Source organism: Lepisosteus oculatus, chromosome 2 (genome assembly GCF_040954835.1).
Source record: "Lepisosteus oculatus isolate fLepOcu1 chromosome 2, fLepOcu1.hap2, whole genome shotgun sequence".
NCBI lineage: Eukaryota > Metazoa > Chordata > Actinopteri > Semionotiformes > Lepisosteidae > Lepisosteus > Lepisosteus oculatus.
In genome coordinates this window covers 51,042,392-51,067,085 of record NC_090697.1, presented here as the reverse complement: position 1 = coordinate 51,067,085, position 24,694 = coordinate 51,042,392, and the positions used below count along the sequence as shown (strand labels likewise).

General features: G+C 35.9%; 1 protein-coding gene across 8 annotated transcripts in view; it reads right to left on the bottom strand.

Moving 5' to 3' along the window:
* The window catches only part of otofa (otoferlin a), a 170,033-nt gene that overhangs the window by 137,037 nt on the left and 8,302 nt on the right, over window positions 1–24,694 (bottom strand). For all 8 annotated transcript variants that reach the window (XM_015347780.2, XM_015347815.2, XM_015347822.2 and 5 more), the window contains exon 2: window positions 23,976–24,034. In XM_015347780.2, the coding sequence (XP_015203266.1) occupies window positions 23,976–24,034 (59 nt within the window). The remainder of the gene's footprint in view (window positions 1–23,975; window positions 24,035–24,694) is intronic.

The following is a 24,694-nucleotide window of genomic DNA, read 5'->3' as shown; positions in this document are numbered from 1 at the left end:
GCAGGGAGGTCCAGATACTGTGATCAAAAAAATTGCAGTTTATCTTGGTTTACCTAGTTAATGAGGTTGTAAGTAAATTATTGTCAATGAGCAGTCTAGAAACACACCAAATAAGATCACATTAAGACCAACCACAGAGTAGAAGGGAGCAGAGGAGAAGAAAAGGAGAGGGAAGAAGGTAAGAACAAAGAGAGAGGGGAGTCAGGAGGAGTTGGAACTTAAAACCTGCACCAGTCGAGAGCCCCTACTTCGCGATCGCCCAGACAAAACCCAAAGCTTGCTGTTCTGTGTTTTTAGGGAACTTGGGTTTCCTGAGTACAAAGATACCTTGGTTAAAGACAGTCTTTCCTACTTGTGGGAACATTTTTAGAAAAGGGAGATAGGCTCCCATTTATATTGTGGCATCCAGGTTTGCAGAGAGAGAGATTTACCTTCAGGTTGTATTGCGTTTATTTTAAAATCTCTTATTTTGGTGCCTGTGGGCATTAATTAAGATTTGAATATTTAGTAGCACTCTGGGATTTTCTAGGTGATTAGAACGTTAGGCCCCTGGCACGCCTTGTCTGTACAGAATGTAAATATAGCAACTTGTGTGTTGTATGTTTATGTTGTGTGTAGTATATTGCTCGTATTGTTATTGTTAATAAATATTTGTTTAACCAAGTGTGCCTGGATTATTACTCTTTCATTAAAGCTCTGCCAGAAAATAATTCATGTGCCTCTAAATATACTAACAGCTCTGGTATATTCTGGAGTAATCACTTACAAGTTGGTGTTCAAATATTTATTTTACTTATTGACTAAAGCTCATACATTATATTATTACACACATTATATGTAACATTATATTTTTCAGCACCTTGGACAGTGTCCAGCATTGCATACGTCAATCCACTTGCTTGATTCATTTTTGTACAGGTATTGATAAAATAAAAGTAAAATAGTTAAGTCTTAGTATTGCTTGATTTGTAAACCAAGTAATGAAAGAAATGGTGAGAGGAAGGTAGAGAGAGGAACATCTTACTTTACTCTCAGTGCACTTCAAAATCTACATATACTGAAACGCAACAACATCAAAGCTTGAGTCACTGCATAGCAGCATACAATGCAAGTTATATCCCTACTTAAAAGGAAAATATCTTCTTCTGACACACAGGATGAGATAGAAAGGAGTATGAATATTTAAGTTTTGACTCAGGGTTCAAATACTGTCACGCCCTCTGCAGCCAGTGAGCGCTCCTACTCTGTTCTGTCCCTAGTTTCCTGTGCTTTGCTTTCTTTCTGGTGTCTCTCTCTCTGGGGCTATATATTTCTGGGTCACTTATTCTCCTGCGCACAGCATTGACGTTCCGATGTCCTGAGACCTGCTTAGCATCCAGGTCGCCCCACGTCTGCTGCCTGATGGCACTGGTTTCTATACGACTCCTGAACTGGTGAGCTCGGGCTAATCCCCCGTTCTTCTGCTAAACATATGGGTCTTTTTCCGCTCTCCTGCCTCTCCACGGTTCGTCCCTTCCGACATCCGTGACAAATACTTCAACATGTGCCAAAATGCACCAGCAATACACCAGCAACTAAAATACACAGATCACCAATTTTAACTTCTGATATAAAGATATTTACTGTGCCTTACATCCATACCACCAATCTCCAGCTTTGCTTAAATCTTTTGTGAAACTTTATGTAATATTACAATAATTACATTACGTTTTAACAACCAAGGTACTAAAATTTACATTTCTGGATAGAAAACATATAAAGATTTTGTCAGTCTGTATGACAGTGCATACTGTATATTCAGTAACACATGCCATTAGATTTGATTTCTAAGATTCAGTTGTAAGGCACATATTTGACATCTTAACTGGCAAACTGACATCAATATTTTTATTCAGTAAAAAATGATTACTGCCTGTCTAAGACAGTTATAACAGTGCTCCCAAAAGTTTTTGGTTATGTAACATATTGCATTCAAAGGCTCATGAAATATACAATACCGTGTATCCTGAAACCTGTGGTGTAGATTAATGTAAATGATTGTATTACAAGTTCTTACTTTGTGTTCAACTTAGTCACTTAAAGTGACCATAAGTAATAGGACACAAACACTTTATTAATAATAGCAAGTAGATTGCAGCATGTTAAGGCAATAACTGGATGACGTGTGTGACCCATTGAGTTCACCGGTTTAAGTTGAATGATGAGATGCCTGCTGCCCATCACTTTTATGAGTCTGATTTTATTATTTTTATGACAACTAACAACAGACCAACAAAAGACCCCCATCAGCCAATTGTATTAATACTTTTGCTCCTTCACAATGAAAAGACCATACATTTGATTCAATGACTCAAAATGGTAAATCTAAATCGACTTTACTAAAAATTAAATTATTATTGGAGTTTGTAGTGAAACTTTTAGATTTTACTATCATAACACTTTTGGAGGGCACTGTATTAATTTAGTGTGGGGATCTGTGTCAGTAAGTCAGCAGCAATGGAACAAGAACAGGTTAGATTCATGCTGAAAAATAAAAAGAAAGAAGTTAAAACCCAGTATTTCATGGCTGAAAAAGCCTCCACAGATTTTTAAATATGGAATGAAACTAAATTTTCCTATGATAAATACTATGCATTTTATACATATACTGTATATATTTTCTCCTGCCTTAGTGTCAATGCTACTTTCAAATTGCTTTATCTTATGTGAGGCCAAGAGTTTTACTACCTTCTTGTATATTTTGATGTGAGAATCTCACCACCATGAGGCAATCAAAATAAGCATCTTTCATAAAACTGAGCATCTGTCAATGAAAATCAATTTTCTGCAGCCCCTGAATGCAGTGCCTGGCAATCTGTACTAGAACTGAGCATCTGTCATCATAACACAGGGTAGGGTAATGTTGAAACAAATTTAATATTGGAAAATAGACAAAGAGATGATGCTCTTAATGACTTTTCATTCTTGCTTAGGTAACTGTCAGTCTCGTATAAAGGGCACTACTCCTTTGATGATGAGTAAAATGTTCAAAGCTTGTATTTGTCTCTACGTGTGATGCTGTATTATGATAATATATGATTATGTATTATATGTATTGTATTTTTATGCTATATTATTATAATATATCACATTTTGTGATAATGTATGATTATGTATTATATTTATTGAAACGTGGCAATATTGAGTTTTTTTAAATTGTTAGAGCAACTAACTAATTGTAATTAGGCAGTCCATTTTTCAGAAATAACTTAAAAGGCTGGTGGCTTTTAAAACTTGTATAGTTCTAAACTGCACAAGCAATGCACAATTCAGGTTAATGATATAGTCAAACCTGAGTATTTCACTAGGAAGGAAAACAGCCTGTATTCTTCCAAAGACTAGGAAGGGAAAATTTACCCTGCATATTAATAACACAGGGCTGTATATTTTACACACCACAGCTGTGTCTTAATAACATTATAAAGCAGATTTCCCTAAAGGTCAAATTGAAAGTTCAGCTTATACTCCTGAGGCTCAATATCTCTGCAGTGTGTCAGTAATTTAACTTTTCTGTTGTTGAAAGAAGAACTTGCCAGGTGATGACATTGAAGACCATTTGCCTCAGTCTCCTACATTTCTATGCACTCTCCTGTTGGTGCAAGATGAAGATTAAATTAGACAATAACAGTTACTTTAATGGGGAAGAGTACACTTCACTGGTCTGTCAAATTCATATACTTCTGATAAACAAAAACTATTAAATCATCATCCTGATCCTAATGTTTTGTTTCCATTTAATTAATTAAACCTGGTCCAGAATAACTAACTGAACAATCATAACCTACCTTAACCTACTGGTTAATTGCAGGAAATATAATGTAATAGACTGGTTCAAATGAACCTCACAACAGATTCATCATGTCAGAGATATATATTCTGAATGCTGGGGAAGCTTGTTTCAGTACCTATTGAGTTTTATAATAATTACGTAATATAAGCAGCTATTGTTTTAGTTAATGATAATTAAAAGTATCACATAAAATGTTTCCAAATTAAAATGAACAATAAAATAAGTTACCTTAAAAAGAAAAATGAAATGAAATGCTATCAGTATATACAGTAACAATAGTTCTGAAGCAGGCTCCACGGACGAAACATTCTTTTCTTTTCAGCATGGAATAAACCCGTTATCTGTTCCTATCCAGTAACAATTATTTCATGGAATTAAAAGAAAATTGCAGAACTTGACTTAACATCCTGCATGTCTTTTATCTTAGGGTCTTTGTAAGTCCTTTGTCCACATTCCATTTATAATATTTTTAAAGATTGCAAAACGAACTATTGATTGATTTATAACATTAACTTCCTTTCTTTCTTTTTTGTTTGATAACCCTTCATTCTTGAACATGAATAGATCAAGGACTAAAGGGTACAGAACAGCAATTGTGTTATGTCTTTTAGATGTCAACTGTTAACTATGAACTGTCCATTGCATCAGGGTGACAGGGTTGTGTTTTCTCACCTCTTTCTTTAATCTCATAGAAGCAAATATAAATCTGAGAAAAGGAGGCATGTCTTTACACAAAGGTCCATAGGAACATGCAACAGGCTACCAAGCCATCTCGTTGAAGCCAGAACCCAGAAGAAGTCATCTTTTGAAAACTGACTCGATGAGATCTTCAGATCAATTAGCTACAGTACAAATTACCTAAGAGGCTTGGTGGGCTGAATGACCACATTTTGTTTGTTACCTTTCTTACCTGTATTTTCTTACTCCTTCTAAGCACCAAGCTGTTGTATATGATCAAGTTCAAGTTACTGTCATTATACTCATATTCAGGTGTATGGTATAATGAAATGCTATTTAGCTAGCTCTCAGACGGTAAGCAGTACAAAAAAGACAACAATACAACTGTATAAGAAAAGAAAGACAGAGACAACAGGCAGGTAATGTGCAACAGCTAATGTGCAAAACAACATCAGCTTCTTGACATGTGAGGTAGAGGTACTGTAGATTTCAATGTGTGTTTGAGTTTTGTGAGGGTTCAGTTTAATGTTTGATATGGGAGTTTAATAGTTTGATAGTGTGGGGGTAAAAACTGTCTCTGAGTCTGGTAGTCCGGGCCCGAATCCTCCGGTACCGTTTTCCAGATGGTGTAGGGTCAAACAGTCTGTATCATATATCATTATATGTATATCATGCGTGCGCTGAAATGTTCACATGAAGTATGTTCACTTGATGTTTGACTTGATGTTTTGCTGTTTTATTAGTTATCTCTGGAGGCTTGAGCTCACAACTGTACACAACATTGTGCCAATAATATGCTAAAGCTATTCAGTCTTCAAATGAAAATTCTTCAGTTCCTATATCAGTTAGCAGACAGAAATACATTAATTTGAAAAAAAAGTAGAGACTAAATAATAATCTTTGAAATTAAAACCTGCAAGTGAAATGAGATTTTGTAAATAAAATAAGTTAAAATGAAAATATAAAAACAATTATTACAAATAATTCATTATTAGATCAAATTAATATTATGAATATTAACCATTTCTGATTTACAATCATGTAAATCCATATCATCCCTATCAAAGCAAAGCACTTTGAAATGACTCAATGTCAATTTCTCAATGTCAGAAACTCAATGTCTTTACTTTAGGAACTTGTATCCTGAAAACATTTCTTGTAAATAGAAAAATATATTCAAGCTCCGTTCAAATAATAATAATAAAATAATCTAGGAATTAAAAAAAGTACTGCAAAGAAAATATTTACGATTAGTTATGCAAGATTTTGCTGTAAAAAGAAATTAAAGTTGAATTAAATTATTTCCTTAAAACTCACTCAACTGTTTTATTAAAAACCAGTAAATATAAATGATATATTACATAAACAGCCTTTAATACAATAGCCTTTTTTCTACAAAGCTATCCAGGGCATTCAAATATTTATTTATTGGTATTTTTAATGATTATATAGAATACATTTTATTTCTGTTTGTGTTTTTAGCAATTAAGGGGAAAATGAAATGAATAGCAAAATTATTTTGTTTTTCAAATAATATATTATGCATATATTTTAGGAGGTCTGTGTACGTTTTACCCCCTTTGTTAACACATTTTCAAATGATAGAAGGTTTCTAAAATTTTCCAACGGCAGGCGGAGTGACGCGCCGGCTGGAGTATTCTCGGTCGCATTTAATGGGTCAGCTCAAAGATTTGGTTCAAACCACCAAATGGAGATGGGCGTGCCGACAAGTGGACCCTGCTGATGCGGGATTAACGCTAGGATGAGAGAGAAGGTTTCTAAAATGTAGTACTGTAAACTAGGACTCCTCATTCTGAATCACAGGGAGGCCTTCTATTTGGTGAAGCTTAATTTAATCAATAAATGTCTTGATTGGTTGTAATTTTTTTTTTACTCAAAAGAGATGAATAATTACTCTAGATCACTCTGTCATCCTATGGATTCATGAAATTTTACTACCACTTAGATGGCAAATTACAAGTAACTCTAAAATAAAACCTTTTCTAATTCCATTCTTTGGCATCATTTTAAGTGAACTGTCTGTCCTGTTGACAGTTTTTTGCTGTGTGGTAGCTTACAATGTACCACTACTGTATGCCTCTGTAAGCTTTACTAAGGTTGATCCATCTTGGAGGGGAGAAGTAAGAACTGCTTAGTTGGTTTTCATTCCTGAGGATAGGGGGGGTGGTGTAGGGATGTTTTATCTGGTACTTTAATTAAGTTTCAGGATTTTTTTTATTTTATATACTGTATATATAAAACACCCACAGTACTGCAATATGTCTATGTGTGTCATTCTTTAGTGAAATTATCACTGAATTTGCTTACAAAATTTTGAAATATACAAAAAGCTGGAAGCTGGCTTTTATACATCACTTGGAAATGAAAACAATGTTATTCTATCTTAACCACCAGCACTGCACTGGTTGACCGTTCTGTCCAAGTGTTATAGAAGTGTGTGTACACTGACAATTCAGTCTTCATCACCTTCTGTCATCATGCTTTGAGTTACTCCCCAAATATTGGTGATGTGCTGATGATGCTTATTTGGCACATGGCTGTGAGCCTCCAGATAGCTGTTTTGAAATAATATAATTGCTATTACCCATGCAAAATTACTTATTTCTCACACGTAAAAAAATACAAAGCCTGTTTTCAACTTTTTCAGTTCCAGCAAATCCACGGTGTAATGGGGCCTGGTGCAGTTAGATATGCAGCCTTCCTTGCCCATAAAGTCTCAGCGGTGATGCATTTCAAATACCCCCATTTCAAGAACAATTAAATCAGCAAGCCTAGCTACTCACAAGGAAACAAAGGATATGCACTGCAAAGCACAAAAGGGGGTATCCAATATTAATGAAGGTACTGAAAACATTTTATTTTAAAGCATTATTAATAAGCATGGAGTTTGAGTTTAAGCACCATATTTAAAGATGATTTAAAATGTAGTCACTGGAAGTTAAACTGTGGCTCATCATGGGGAATGGCTGCTCTGCCTGATTTTACTGGATATGGGAATATTTTGCTGACGCAGTTACTGCACAATATACTATATGATATTTCTAATACATTAGTGAAAGGCAAACACATAGAAATGTGGGAAAAGAGCAGATTTAGTGTGTTAAGCACTCACTACTAAATTTACTATATAGTCACATAAAGTATTAGTATTAGTAACTGCAGAACAAAAGGGCTTAGAACAATATTACAGAGGGAAGCTCTCCTGGCAAAAATATACTGTGCTGTACATCAGGGAACCATGAAGCTATGACAGGGTTTCCTCTCTGCCACACGCTTCTTTACCACTTCAGCTCCTCAGTTCTTTTGTACTGACAGAAATTCATGTGCTCTAGTTGCACAGGTACTTTTGCCTTTAGAAAGATAATTTTGCCTTTAAACAAAGTAATATGTCACTTAAACACAATGATTTTCCATTTAAATTAAACTTGATTCGCCGTTAAATTAGATAATATTGTATTAAAATGTAATAATTACTTTGGAAACAATACTGACTTATAATAAAAATATATAGCAATATATATATATAATATTGTCCCACTCATCTCTTTTTAATAGAATTAACAACAAAGGAATATTGTCACACTCTTCTTTGTGCAAATGAATTAATCTAAAGTAGCGTGAAATGTCTTTTGTGTACATGAAATAAAACAGACTGTGACTGAGCATTCCTGGGTTAAATACGTCTTTTTCACCGTTTCTGTAAAAAGTAGAAGTTGCTTTACAAATTTGATTTTTTACCTCATGTGAAGCTGTAGAAACACATACTGTACAAAGTTTTTACTTAATCTTTGAACATTGAATAGAATACATTTACAATGACTTGAGAGTAAAACTTACATGTACTGCTGGTTTACTGCTACTGTTATTCTTGGTCTATCTTTAACCTTTAAGCACAAAAATCTCAAAAGCTTTTATCCCATGCTTTTCCAATACATTTGAATTTGGAATTACAGTAAACTTCAAATTCATGAAAAGGGAGAAGAAACAGTATTTCAACGTTGGTTTGCACAGACATGAATATAGAGATACGGGAAAGCCAAACAAAATAAAAAAACAATTCCAGGATGGCCATAGCCAAAAAAGTAATACATTTATGAAGAGAGTCTTATTGTTAGTGATGTGTTAGATAGCACTGTGCAGTATTATCTTGTTTAAAAACAAAAAATATTTTTTCCTCATGATGCTGATAACCTTTCATAGGTTACAACTGAAAGGTAAGAGAACATATCAAACGTAAAAAAAATGTTCATTCCAATATGAGCTTCCTTACTTAAATACAGCTTTTCATTTATACTGTAAGTAACTACCTTATATTACTGTAGACCTATCAAGAAAAGGTCACAAATTTATTGTTCTATGATTATTACTAGCTCTAATGCAATGACTTTAATTGCTGTATTCACTGCTAGTCTTCCACTGCCTTTTTATTATGTTAATGGATTTGTTAAATTGGTGATTTTCAAAGTAGCACACTATTTGAAATTCATACCTTTAAAGTGAGTTAAGTAATTTTCGGTTCAAACAATCAATGTTAATACGATTCATCCAATTTAGCCTGATGAAGTAATGATTTCCTTCAGATAATCAGCTTAACATAGAATACGTTTTATTTGAAAAACAAGGTAACAATTTGACACTTTTAGCCATTTTTTTAGTTTTAACTCTAATTTGCCCCCTTGCTATTCATTGAGCATTTCACACCTGTGTATGCTGTCAATTTCAGTTATATCAGTTCCAGTCTAAGATTAGGTGATTATTTAATCCATTGATGTGTTTCATTGTTTGACCACTTCCGATAATCAAAACTACCCATTGATGGCCAAGCTTTGGTACTGTGCCACCTGCTCTTCTGCTTTTGTGTGTTGTGCTCAGAAAAGTGCTCTCAGCATGGAAGTCTGGACAACCTATTTCTCTAGGATTTTGACATTAACAACTTCAAACACAAACACTAGCTTGGAGGTATATTTATAGTTTTCTACAGGAAGTATCACAGCACAGATAGACACTGATCCAACCCATCATGGTCTCTTTTCTGACTATTGGGAACCACTGTGTTTTGAAAATCATTTTGTCTCCTTTAATAGCAGCTGAACTGCAATGTAATTGGCACTTCCATGATTTTCTGCTCTCATTCCTGAGCCCAGCTTTCAGTAAATTATAGTTATTGTGACTCACACATCACTAAAGACACCAATATGATTATGATATTCATTTTTCATGTTACACGAACAATATTTACAGGGTTTTCTTCAAGAAGAATACAAGAGAGATGCTAGGGCAAAGTCACTCTCTCACACAGGGTGTCAGAATTGCCACGTCGTAAGGTGGCATAGCTATAGACCGTCCTCACTTTTATCACAGAGTTAGAACAAAACCACAACTTAAGACATATGTAAACCTGCAATTAATACAACTTTGCACCTTGTTTCCCTTAACTCATGAAGTGTTAGTTTCCTGTCTGGTATTGTTTTATGTGTTTTTCACTTTAAAGATGCATTTGTTGCACACTGTTCAGTAACAATGCAGCGTTACATGATTATGATTTTTGCATTGATGACTCCAGATAGGTACTTATTCTAAAAATCACATTAAATTCCATGTAATTGGGTACATTTACTTGATAATTTACCATTTACCTTTTCTGTACAATCATTTGAAAATATAGATATGTAATTCTATTTAAATTTACATTCATGCTTTGTATTTTAATTACTAAAATAAATACATTATAAGAGGAAACAGCTCACATATTTTATTATTATTGTATGGATATACAATGTACTGTATATATTTTCCATCCTATAGTGCAGCATTTAAGTCTAGCATTGTCTTTTGTAAGTTAAAATCTCTTTTGCCTTCCTCCTCCTCTTTAGTTTCAATTGTTAGAAGAATTAAGGAAAACATGATCCATTTTCTATCTAATTTTATTAATTTATCATCTCTCATCAACTATTTGTGCAATGCTGAGATTAAAAGGTTTTGCCATTCTTATAATCTTTAGCACATTATTGCTAATGTTTCATACAGATGCATACAGTATAAAGATTTTTGTGTATGAACTTAAAAAATTAAGTTGAGATACCACTTTACAATGCTAAAAATGATACTGAGGGACTCTGTTGAGAATCTTTACAAGTACTTACATAAAATCACTAATCTTTGGAGAAATGCCACCATATTATCAAAATAAATAATAAGTTATGGAGTAAATACTAAAGGATAGTAACCTTGTATTATAGGTCTTTACTGCTTTGATGTTAATTAAGTTAACATAATACTTAACATTTAGATTTAGTTACTATTATGACGATGTTTTATCTCTTGTAGTCATGTAAAACATAAACTAAGAAAGTGGTGGAAATTTAACTACATTTGACTATCTCAGTCATTTAAAATCACTTGAAAGGCCTCATGCAGTTTTTTCTAATTAACACTGTAATCACTTATGGTAATTCTAAAGTACAGCAAGATTAAAAGAAAGAAAGATTAGATTGGATAAAACTGTACATAAATCTGGAATTTAACTAGTTAATCCCAATGTACGAAATAAAATAAAATTCAGGCAGTAGAACTGTTGTCAATAAAGCGATTTCTTGACTAGAGAATAACTTCAAAGTGAATATGAAATCACATATACAGGTATGCACTTAGGCAAAAACACATTCATTGGTGTGAGAATAAAAGTATAGAAGTTTTTGGTTAATAATAACAACATTTATTTTTTTCATTTATTTTATCTCAAGGCAGTGTACAATAAAACAGTCAATCACAAGAGACAGATGTACACAAATTAAAACTGCAAATAAAGCAAAATTAAAAATCTAGAGTATTGTATAATAGTTAGGTTGATGATAGGATTTGAAAGTGCTGGAAGATAATTTCTGCATTCTGGACCAACAGAAAAAGAGGCTTTGACTCCCAGTTTCTGGAGCCTTGAAATGGGAACTGAAATAGGCCCAGAGTCCAAGTGGACATATAGTTGCATAGGGACTTCACAGCTCTCTGATGCAGTCAATAGATAAAGTGTTCAGTCCCTTAAAAGTGAGCAGCAGTATTTTGAAACTTATTCTGTCATCTACTAGGACTCAGTGCATGGAAGATCAAGCAGGTACAATTTTACAATTTTACTTTTTGGTTGAGATCTGAACAGCAGAGGTCTAAACATGCTGCAGTTTGTTAAAAACATGTTTGCATACACCAGCAAGCACTGCATTACAATAATCAAAACTGGAAACGACACAAGCATCTATTAGCTTTCTCATATTAAACTAGAAAACATGTATGGATATTTGCAAATGTTCCAAACATGAAAAAACATACCTCAAAAGCACTACAAACAAGAGCTTCAGAATGAACCCAAGATTCCTTGGCTAAGCACTTTGACTGATTGACAGACATTAAAAGCCAAACTAAAGCTGATACATTTCTAACTGATAAAAAAAGCCCATCAACATGACTTTGTCAGGTCTGTCAGAATTCAAATGAAAAACATTTTGTTGCATCCATATTCTAAGCAGCAAGTCAAAAAGGATAGTGCCTGATTAATGCCAGGTTTTGTGGGAACAAATTAGGCGTCATCAGCTGATATAATAATTATATCATTAAAATATCATATATCATATATCATATATTTTCCCAATGGCAACACATACTGTTGATACTATAAAGAACTGGAGAAAAAGGCAAGAAAAAAATGAATTATAGGACAGCAAATGTGATTAAACTTGTTAATAGTGATCAATTTGAACAAATTGTTTTCTACCAGCTAGATAAGATTCAATCCACAACAACACAGTTGCAGTAATATCAACTGCTCTTTCTAATCTCTTCAGCAAGATTGTAAAGTCAACAGTGTCAGCACTTAGGACCAGCTAGACAGGAATTTATTTTTAAAATCCTGAATTATCTGTTGATCATTAATAATTCTAACAAGCATGGTTTCTATATTTTGCTATTATCTGAATCCAGATGGAAAAGGGTCATTCAGATTATCTGCAGTTAAGTGAGTTTTTAATTGAACAGCAACAATCAAAAGCCAAAAAGGATAAGTTAGATATTTCTATTCTGCATTTTTTAACACAGGGTTAAAAATTGCAAGTTTAGGGGTCAAGAGAACAATTTCAGTCCTCAATGATGGGATTTACAAATTTTGAACAAGTAGGGCTGTAAGTACAGGATCCAAGGAAACTGTGGTGGGTTTTAGCTTTAGTGATCATTTCAAGCATCTGAAGAAGACAGACTCCATAAAAGACTGCAAGGAAAGATGCACTAAGCTTGAGTATTCTCAGAAGTGGGATCACAAGGTACAACCTGACTGTGGATGTCATGAATTATAGATTAAAGAAGCTCAGAAAATGATTTCATTGGAGCAGACTCTGGTGCTGTTCATAACTGGATTTAAGAGTAGATAAACTGTGGAAAAAAAGGTTCTAGGATTACTCTTCCCTGCCTCAATTAGCTTTCTCAAAAAAGCTGACTTTGTAACAGTCAGTTCATAACTGTGGAATTGCTGGTGTTGCTTGAAGGCAAGTAATTGAATAGACAGATCATTGTCCCTCCATCTAATTTCAAGCCGACACACATGAGATTTCATGAGTGAAGACGGTTGTTGTACAGACTGATGTGTGATGTGCCTCTAGTTTTTTCTGGAGTCAAGCAATCTAAAATGCCCCCGACTGATGGTGAGATATGAGGATCCTGTGCAGATGCAGGAGTAGGTAGATGACAAGGCAGCCGAACAATCCAATACGATAGGCAAGTTCGTGGTCCAAAGGAAAAGGGTGTATCAGAATCCAGGAAGTATGATAGAAGCGAACGGTCTGAAGCAAGAGGCAAGGTCGTGGTCAAAAGGAGTAAGTTAGGTCAGAATCTGGGGAGAACACGGGAGGCAAACAATCTGAGACGAGAGGCAAGGTCCAAAGTCGAAAAGGCAAAAGGGAAGTCCAGAATCCAGAATATACGAGATACGGAAAAACGCCAGGTAGAGCTCTCAACGAGCAGACTCAATACCAAGCAGTGGAAAGCGGGTTAGGATGGTATAAATGTCTGACAGCTGACAGCTTTTGAAACTTTTTATCTTACAGCCACAATGCACCACATATCATTAAAGACTGCATACTGAAGCTCCTGAAGCAAAAAAGAAAGAGATGTAGTAACACAATCCTGAGAATTATCCTCAACTGAAGCAAGTTAAATGATTAAAGATTTCACAGAGATATGCTAAAATACTGGTTTTGTCTTACAAATTATGATGTTCAGGGAGGAAAGTTAGTTTTAGAAAATCAAATACTGTCCACTTTATTCCATAGAGAGCAACGGACACAAAGCGGGATATACCCTAGTCTAGACACCATTCCTTCACAGGTCATACACACACTCGCATCAGAGTTAATTGTCCTAGAAGCCAATTAACCTTACTGTATGTTTTTGGACTGTGGGAGGAAACCCATGCAAACATGGGGGGAACATACAAACTCCGCACAGACAGCACCTCAGAAATTAACCCAGTGTCCCAGCCATGCATGGTAGCAATGTTAACCACTGCTCCAGCATGCTACCATTAAATACTTAATCATCTTTAAACAATATATTGTCTTTTAACACAAGAATAAACACTATAAACAAAAGGTGTACACTACAAATCTTCACTTTGTACCGGCAAGGCTTATTAATAAGGCAGAATTAAGTGTTTCTGAGCTTCCCAAATGAGGCCCCATTTCTCTGTTCATCTCTGTGGTGCAGCCACAGAGAAACTATTCATGCAGGCTGATTTAAGGTTTCCTAGGACAGCTCCCAAAGGGGGATTCACTTAGCTAAGTCTGGCTATCATGATCAATGGTTATCCATTGGCGCCTATCTGTCTAGGGAGTGCCAGATGGACATCTGGACTGCATTCCTAAGGGTCAGGAGTAAGTGACTCATATCTCACCTTGATCAACCAATCAGGGACTGGTAGGGCCGAGTAACCCACATGGGACTTTGATGCCCATGGAACTTTCAGCCAATCAGCGAGCTGAAGTTCCTCCAGGTAAAAACAGGCAACACAGAGAGCCTGAGAGATTCAGTAAGATTCAGTGGAGAATTCTGTGGACTATTCTAAGGGGAATTCAAAGGAGAATTCCAGGGCAGGACAGCCCAGGAGCAGAAGGCTCCCAAGGGCAGGACATTCTCGCAGCGCGCCTCCTGACCATCCTGAGACTCAGCCCGGACAACCATGGAACGGCCAGTGTGTCAGAGTGCCAGAACTTTCCTTTGTTCTAAGAGTCTAGAGCGGAGGTTGCCAGAGAGTAACCAGAGGATCCACCCGAGGTTAGCACCAGCAGCAGGCCTCGTAAACAGGTCGGAACTGTGGACAGCTGAATCACTATTCAGAACTAGCTCTTCATCAGGAACGAACCGGTCCTCTTCCTGACTTGCTGGGACCCACAGTCATCTTTTCTCCGGTGCAAACTTTGCTAGTTAAAGCCAACACTAACTAGCCAGTCAGTGAGCATCAGCAGCGCACCGTCGCAAGCCGCACAGCACAGCCTGGCACCGAGCCAGAGAGCGCGGATTGGACAGCAACAAAGATTGGATGAGTATTCAACTTCAATGCATTACAGCTCGAGAATTCAACTGTTATCCCAACCAGTTGATATCAATTTAATTCCTAAGAGTTATGTACTTGTTTTGAGTATCTAATGTAGAAGTTATAACCAAGTTCATTTATGAAACGGTCTTAATGAATGATATACTGAACGTATGTCCTCTTGATATGTGTAACACTTTGTAACTCACTTTGTAATAAGATCTGTTAGGTTTATATGCATATTTTATGTATTAATAAATGTATCCTCGTGTATTAGTACCTGTGTGTGTGTGTTGTTTGAGTTTTGTCGCATGGTTGGATTCTAAAGCCATCAAAAGAATCAACTTTGTGATTTACTGCTACAATTAATAACTGTCTCAGTAAATGCCCAAACCCTACAGAACTGGTGCCTTCAGAGAGCCACTACAGTTACATTTTGGCTATGGCAACGTTACATATTTGGCGTCCCTGAACGGCTATGAATGATTACAACTTTGAGATAGTAAATAAAAGTGTATTAATTCTGAATAGCATTAATGTCCTAAATATACATTGAGTCTACAGAAAAAAACATCCATTTTGTTTTGATTAAATTTATTAAAACTCAGAAAATAATGTTGCTGTATATCCTTCACAGGATTTTAGTCCAGTTATTTTATTCCCCCCCAAAATTAAAAAGACCTCCCAACAAAATGTGATTTAAACAGATGGTTGTTCCCCATTTCTCCTTAGATGTCGTCCTGCTGTATTACACCTTTAAAACATCTGCTATAACTGTCAGCGCTGAGGTCAGGATTAAATAAATAAATCTAATTTAACTTTACTCATTTTCAGATGAGTGCTGAAGTACAGGATCAATGTTCTTCTAATTGAGTTTGAGGTCCATTTTTATGTTAGACGTATGAGACATCTATAAAATGTTCTCCATTGTTATGACTGTGAAGGTGGTTTCTGCAGTTGAGGTGCACTATAGATATTAATGGACTGAAGCTGGGGGATTCAGAGATTAGATATCCAATACCCTTTCCTTTCACTGTTGATGGAAAGTGCTTCAAGCCCTTTGGTCTGAACCCCATGTTAAAATTGTATTTTATTTTTCTAGACTACTCAGGATTTTTTACAGTACCTCCTGGTACAAAAGTTTGACAACAAACAGTAAAATGATGGAGCTTTTCACATCATCTGTGAGTTTAAATGAATGTCCAATCAGAGTGAATTCCTTGTACTGTACATGAATTAAAGATGATTCTGAACCTAATTCTGAACAGTATTAAAATGTGGAACTGCAAACCTGTCCACTCGGTCATTGAAAATCCTGTGACACTGCTTGCAAGAGTGGGAATGGTAATGGGAATACTGTATCCCAACTAAATTCGAGTCTGGACTACCTAAGTTTTTGAAGTCATTTCTCAGTTCTCTGACTGACCTGTTGTGTACTGGGGCTGCTGATGCATAATGCACCCAGTGGTGGGTGACGTAGGACCTGTTCGATTTGTAAAGGGCTATAGAAATGCAACAACCTATACCCCTAGAAGTAGCTTTGGACTTTGGAGCCCTCATTGTGGGATATAGATGTTGTGTTTCTAGGGACTGAACTTTAAGAAAGGGGATAACGTGCTACATGCTGTCTCAATTATATATCCCCTGTGCAGCCCCTCTAAGTGGGCAGGATGTTTAACAATAGATAATACTGCTAGGAGTACAAAGGATCTTACTTTAGATCTAATTTGGACCCAGAGCATTAATTTCACACAAAAAATAAAAGTTGGGAAATTGTTGTTTAATTTAATTCATTTGTGTGTTTGATAACACTTGATTTGTTTTTACTAGAGAAAATTACTGCCATCGATCTATTGCTGCATACATTTTGCATGTTTTTCTAAAAACAAGTTTAAATTAATTAAATGGCATCCTAGTTGCCAAGTGATTCAACTTAATTGTATTTTATTTGCATATCATCCTTGAAGGCTCTGTCTTATTATATTTTATGTCATATGATCACTCTTATTTGTCAAATTGATTTCACTGCTTGCAAGAGCGTGCAGACTCTTCGCAACAACTGTTCTTAAGTCACAAGGACTAATTAAGGCCACAAACTTTAGGTTTTTGTTTGTCACACTGGAATGTGTGAATCATCATCACTTTTATCTCAAAATGACACTGCACTCAAAGCAATCAGTATTAATTATGTAATCTGAGGTGACTTTAAACAATTACTTGAAAGGCTTTAGGTTTATTATTTTCATCTTAAAGTGTAAATATCTTTGATAATGATAGAGCGGCTTATTATTCCAATTATTTTTTTCATTTAAACTATTTTTTATTTGAAGTATATTTATGGGAAATAAGTGTCTTTTATGTAACTGTGCGTGGGGTGCACCATTCAATATCATTATCTCTGGTTCTTTCATGAAAGACAAACAGTACCTTTAACATATGCTCTTCAATATCTAAAAACACAATCTGTCTTCATCCTTTGAAGCAACAACAAATTCATTTTAGGAATAATGTGTTTTTTGTATACACTCTGTTGCATAAGTATTCAGACTGTTCCTATCCTAATATTTTATTAATTGATATTAATGTTACAAAATTATGTATACAGTTTTCTTTAAGCTTAATATTTTCTTCATAACCTGAAAACTCAAAGTAAAGACATCTAAGAAGAAGATCATTTAAAGTAAATATCAGAAAATAAATGGAAAAAAGGAAATCTGTAGATATCCAGATCTGTGAAATATTGTAATTATTTGGGAGAAAGAAAGCAAGTGGGATTTTGTGACATTCTGCTCCACTCTCAATCATTAAATGCATAAATTCTTTCAGGTGTCTGCCACTGGCTGACACTGGTCCATGGGCTGCTCCTAAACAAACACAGTGCAAGAACTACTAATGGGCAAAAGGAAATATCTTTGTACTCAAGATATTTTATAAAACTGTAATCAGATTTGACTTTTAATGTACACAGCTGAGTTTAACTGTCAAAGTCATTTGTTTTGCTTTCATCGCCAACTCAGTAAAAATGTTTTGAGAACATTAGTTATGCACATTGAGTGTTATGTAAGCCCAATTTTGATCTACATCCATACTGTATACTCTCACAATGATGCTAAGCACTCAGTGAGCTGTGTCTGCTCTATGAGGCTCAAAGTATCATCGGAAAACAACTTTTTAAACAAGTATGGAGAGAATTAACTGGAGTGAAAAATTATATTGGCAGAACAAGAAGAACTGGAAACTTTTCATATTTTTCTCTGAAGGATACAAAATAAATAGTTTACACAATTAATGAAAAATAAATCTGTATTCAAGGCAGTGTCTCTGGCCACAGTTAAATGCATTATTTAATAATACATTTTTATTATTACTACAAATAATAAATGGTTTCAGCTTTTTTAATCTTGTTGTTTCTGCACATGGTTAAGTATTGCTGTATGTCAGTATTTACAGAAAGCACAAAGTGTGTCTATCGACTGAAGTGATAGGTATGGTATGTATGGTTTTATTTTGTTGTTGGATCGACTATTTTTCTGTTGGTTCCACTACTATTGTTTCATTTTCTTTGTTCGGCTTCTTATTTTTCATCTTCAGCTTGTTGAAGATATTTTAAGACGATGTATGTGATGTTCTGAATGCCTAGAGGAATTTTAGGAAAAAAATATGCAGATATTTTTGTCTGTTTCCCTTGACCAGTGAATGTACTGTATAGTCCATAAGAGCTACAAAGCTGTTGATTTTAATGGGCATTTAGTGACGTTTTCCAACCATTGTGTTAAAAACTGCTCTCTCTTGAGAGCAGAACCATTTTGGGAATCCATGCTTTTATTGTCTTGATCTGGTGAAATTCAAAGGGAAGACATTAAATTTTTCTTAGATCAATTTATTGTACTCTCATTATACAGTATGGCTGATGCAGACATTAAAAGAGCCTAAATTGTGATTTGGTTTTATGCTGAATTTTAAGCATTTCTGGGAAAACCTATACAGTATTTGTTTGTTCTAATTACAGGCAAGGCAAACCATATTAATTTAATTTAGGCAGGTTTAATGTTCTGAGTAAGTACTATTTTTCAAATTGTAACTCTGGGAATTATAATCAGTTTATAAACTGAATATAAATTAAATATTCATATATATATAGGTTTTTTATTTTTTTGATGATGCTTAATCATACTCTGTGCTTTGTGTGTATGATATGTGTTTTATACTTTGAAAAGGGTCACAAATGCTCATATTTGTCATTCACTTTCTATCAGATTATTTCATTCACAAGACAAGCAATATGCATTGATGTGAGACAAACAAAATAAATACTGTGTAACATATATTCTAAATGCACAGCCTACAGTACCTACTGTATATGTATTTCCAGAGATTTTTCTTGTTCTAAAAAAGGTACTTTTGTGCGAGCCAAATTTATTTTTTTCTGCTATACTGTGGAACAATTATATCCTTACAATTGTGTTAGCCATTGATGTAGACATTGCAGCAAGATGTCTAATATATGTATGATTTTAATTTATTGGTACACTGTTGGGTATTTTAATATGGTGGATCGAATCCTTCACCATACAGTATACGTTGCCAGATAAAACAAATGCCAATGAATTTGGCATGACAATAGAAATTAATGTCAGCTTGACAGCAGCTTTGCAGATCCATGCATTTTTAATAAAGCAAGATAATTCTGTAGTATATCATAAAAGCTTATTAGGGGACTAATTAAAGGAAATCTTATTACTGGATTGAATAGGTAAGCTGAGGTTTAAACTAGGTGAAAACACATTATCAGCAGAGAACTCAAAATCAAGTTTCATGAAGGTGGGAAGTTGTCAAGGCCTGTTAGGATTCCTGTATCCTCCACACTCAGCCAGCAAGGCTTTGGAAACCAAATCCACAATGTCAGAATGGGTGGAAGAACATAAAACACTGGAAGATATCTTGAAATATCTCAATGGCTCTGCTAGAGGACAATGCCTGCAGCAAAGTCTCCATTTATTTTTAGCTCTATGCCACTGGGTCAAAGGCCCTTACTGTCAAGATATGTGTGGAAGTGCAATGGTTTTTCTACAATAAAAGATGCCATGTTTGGTATTTTCCATCCCCAGAACTCCACCCCCTTTGGTATCTACTGTAACTAACTATCACGATCGCTAACCCCTCCTCTTAAGGGAGCTCCAGCCCTTCCTCGTTCCTTCTCATTGTCTGCACCTGTTCCCTATTCCCGTTCCCCCTTAAAAGCCAGACGCTGACCTCACTCCTGGCTTCTCATTGATTTCCGTGTCGTGAGAGCCCGGGGTCCTGCTGCGTCTGGCTCCGTTATGGTTTTAGTTTCCTGGTCCTGATTCCCTGCCCCGCCGGTCCCGACCCGGTTCTGGTTTTAACTACAGATGGATCCCCTGGTCTTGGACTAAACCTCTCGTCTTGGATTCCTCCTCTGGATTTACCCTTGGATTGTTCGCCCTGGAATCACTCCCCCCGGACACTAGCACTGCATGGACACGCCCCCCTGTCTCCTGACCGACTCCTGCATGATATTTTTCCCCTTGTGTCTTCACTATTCTGGATTGCGTCGTCCGCATAGGGCCCGGAAAGAACTGTTCGTGACAGAATGAGAAGCCAACACCCGGGCCCCGCGGACGGCGTATTGGTACCTGGACTCCATCCTTTTTTTTTGGTTTAGGGCTTCGGAGCCGCCCTGGAAAGGAGGGGCGTACTGTCACGATCGCTAACCCCTCCTCTTAAGGGAGCTCCAGCCCTTCCTCGTTCCTTCCCATTGTCTGCACCTGTTCCCTATTCCCGTTCCCCCTTAAAAGCCAGACGCTGACCTCACTCCTGGCTTCTCATTGATTTCCGTGTCGTGAGAGCCCGGGGTCCTGCTGCGTCTGGCTCCGTTATGGTTTTAGTTTCCTGGTCCTGATTCCCTGCCCCGCCGGTCCCGACCCGGTTCTGGTTTTAACTACAGATGGATCCCCTGGTCTTGGACTAAACCTCTCGTCTTGGATTCCTCCTCTGGATTTACCCTTGGATTGTTCGCCCTGGATTCACTCCCCCCGGACACTAGCACTGCATGGACACGCCCCCCTGTCTCCTGACCGACTCCTGCATGATATTTTTCCCCTTGTGTCTTCACTATTCTGGATTGCGTCGTCCGCATAGGGCCCGGAAAGAACTGTTCGTGACACTAACTAGCCTTATCAGTTACTTATGGATTCATGGAAGACTATCGTCCTTGACTGTAACAGATAGTCAATGATACCATAATCAGTCCTTCAAGACAAGAAACTCCAATACATTTTAACACTAGGTCAACTGTTAAAAGTTCTGATTCCAACAAAGGACTCCAACATGAGGGGACTGAACAAGCAGACGTCTCACAATGGATGGGACATTCAAAACTTGTTTTTTGTCTTTTGCTTGTTTCTCAGTCCAGTATCCCACTCTGTACTTTGTCTTATTTTCACATCTAAGACCATTACTTCAATTGGCAAAATGTGTCATCATGCACATGGCGAATTCAATTACGTGTGCCATATGTGCTTCTGATTAGATCAGGCTGTCCCTGCATTTTACATAAGATAGATATTCCCTAGAAATAATAAGAGCATCTTAACACTTTCAAATAAAAATAAATCACAACAAGCACAAAATTAAGTGCCACAAAAGTGGCAAAAATTAAATGAAATAAGTATTGTCTTTAAAATATTACAACTGAGAAATAAAATGCTTTGTGACCAATCCAACCTGAAGTTGTGATGTAACTGTTTTGCAAACAGTTTTTTTTTGGAAAAAAAATACTTTAGATGACAGGAAAATATAATGAATAAAAAATGAACTGGATATGTAATGATTTTCTCTTTTCATTTCAAATAACCTGTCAAAGTCAATATACCTTTGGTGGACGGAGAAAGTAGTACTCCATATACAAATGCATGGTAGGGATATTTATAACATACATAGTGTATAAGATTTCAAACAGAGTTATCTTGTGTACTAGGCTCTTGCACAGTTATCCACAATTTTCCCACAGGATCCAGAACCAGCTCACGGAGAGGGGTTACATACTGTACAAACCATGCTTGTATTCTCCCTTTTAAATGTACAGGATGTGAGCTTCTGCTGCACATTTGCTGCAAAGTATCATGCTCTTCACTCATCACATCATCTCTTTGAAATTGTCTAAAAAGTAGATATGCCATGAACTGGGCAGGAGCTTTTGGCTGTAGTTTTAGTTGCTTTGATTCTATGAATAGAGCATCACTCCTACTTACTGGCCCAGCCATTGGTAGCCATTAAATTTAAATCAGCTATAGAGCAAGAGTGTCATAATGCCATTTTCTAGTTTTCTCTTATCTTTATGTTTCCATCAACCTAAAGTCTTCCAGTACCTGACAGACGCCTTTATTTGTAAATCACACTCACTCTATAGAATTCATAATGCACGGGACCATCTGGGCATGTGTTAGGACTCATAAAGGTTGTGACTTTTCCTCCCTGTACATCAAAATGTCCTTGAGGACTAGAGCCCCATCAGCCAATGGGGAACTTAATTTCAAAGCCATAGTCAATATCTTGAACACCTTTAAGCATTTTGGGTCACCATGTTACATACTGTTAATAACAATATCAATTTATAGTTGTTCATGGTGTCTAGTAAATAGGATGATGGGACGATTGCCAGTGACTAGCAATATTGCAAATTACTCCATTTACTGAATGGTTTATGGTATCCCTACACTGGAATACTTTAGAACAGGGATACTCAATTTGCAGACCTGCCCATCCGTTCCATTGTTGTTTGTTGATATAAACAGCTCCTTTATGGCAACATAGCTTATTCTAATTAGCAACTGAATGATGTAAGGGCTGGTTGTAGCAAAAATGTGTAATCAGGAGCAGGCTGGTGGGGCCACAAGCTGAGCAGCCCCACATTAGACAGATTTGTACCTTTGTTACAGACAAATTATAAATATTGTTTTTTTCTTTCCAAGTGACTTCACCCTGAGTAGGCTGTTGTACAATAGCTCAAATACAAGACAACTCCCCTCCCACCTTAAAATGTAAACTACTTTGCATGCAACTACTTTGTACAGTATATATATATAGGATGTATATATTCAATATTTTTATTTAATTGTATGTAATACTTTAGCATGGGTTTCTAGCATGTAACTGTAACCATACACTATGTATCACTAGAACACACCCTGGAATTACTGCTTAGAGCTACTGTATCTATCCTGTATAGCAAAAAACAACTGGGAAGAGGTCCCGCATGCTGATAATGTTTGGGGATATTTATTCATGTCAGGTTATGCTCCTCCTCTGCTCCTTACTGCGGATATGAGTCCCTCAGGACTGCAGTTTGCTGCAGGTGAAGTCACATAACAACTGGAAGACAGCAAACTTTCTGGACTATACACAAGAACTTGAAATAAATTCTCTAAAGTAATTTGAAAGTAATATATTTGGATAGAAATATATTACTTCACTGATTATAATAGGAGTAATTTATCTTCACAGTGTTTTCTCTCTAGGCTTGTACAATTGAAATAATTTAATTCAGCTTTTGTTTCTTAATTTTGCCATCATAGGACAAAATCAATTTATCCATTCATAGAAAGCTGCTTATTTCTGGTAACATTTGTGGCAACCTGGAGCCTAATACACCCTGCCTGTAGCAGGATACACACAGTGACAATTCTGAGACAATTCTGTTAGGTGTGCCAACATTTGCTGGGCAGTGGGAGGAAATTGGAAAATGCCATAGCACCATGCTACCCAACAGGGAGTAAATATTCGCACCAAAAACACAAAGAGATAGTTCACACTTATTAACACAAATGAATATTTCATGAATAAGCTGAGAAGCATACTGACCTCATCAAATCGGGCTTCATCTTCACAGTTCTCTAAAACCCGTGTGTAAAATGAAAGACCTAGAGGGGACAGCAGAAAAGCAGAGTGGTTTCAGTGTTAGAAAAATCAGCATGACTTTGTTAAATAAAGCTGTAAAGAAATAAAAATATTAAAAATATTAAAATAAGATTTTGAGAGCTAATCATGCTATTATGATTACAATATACAGTAACATTTTTAGATTTTTTAAGCAAGACACATCTGTAACACATTCTGTTATATGGCATTTTTGTTCACGTATTTCTTCAGGTGAATGAATAAATCTGGGGGTATAAATCCATATATACAGTAAATATATAATTCTACTATATTAATCCAGTAGTACAAGATAGAAATTAATTATCGATTTGATTTATTATTTTAAGTAAATACAGAAAAATATAAAAACAAGTGAAAGTGATAAGTGTAAACATGTTACAGTCACCCAACCTATAAACCCTAAGGTGTTCTCATCTAATATTACTTTTTTACATTTTCAAATTTCAAAACAAAATCAGCAGGTATTGTGGCCCCTTTATAAAAAATAATCTAGTATGATTGATCTGATCTTTGTGTTTCATTATGCTCTTATGTACCACTGAAGCCTAACCTACAAACTACAGTTCTCAGTGCTGACAAATTACATAGATAACTATACTTTCACCTTTACACAAAGTACAAAAATGGGTTCAACAAAAATG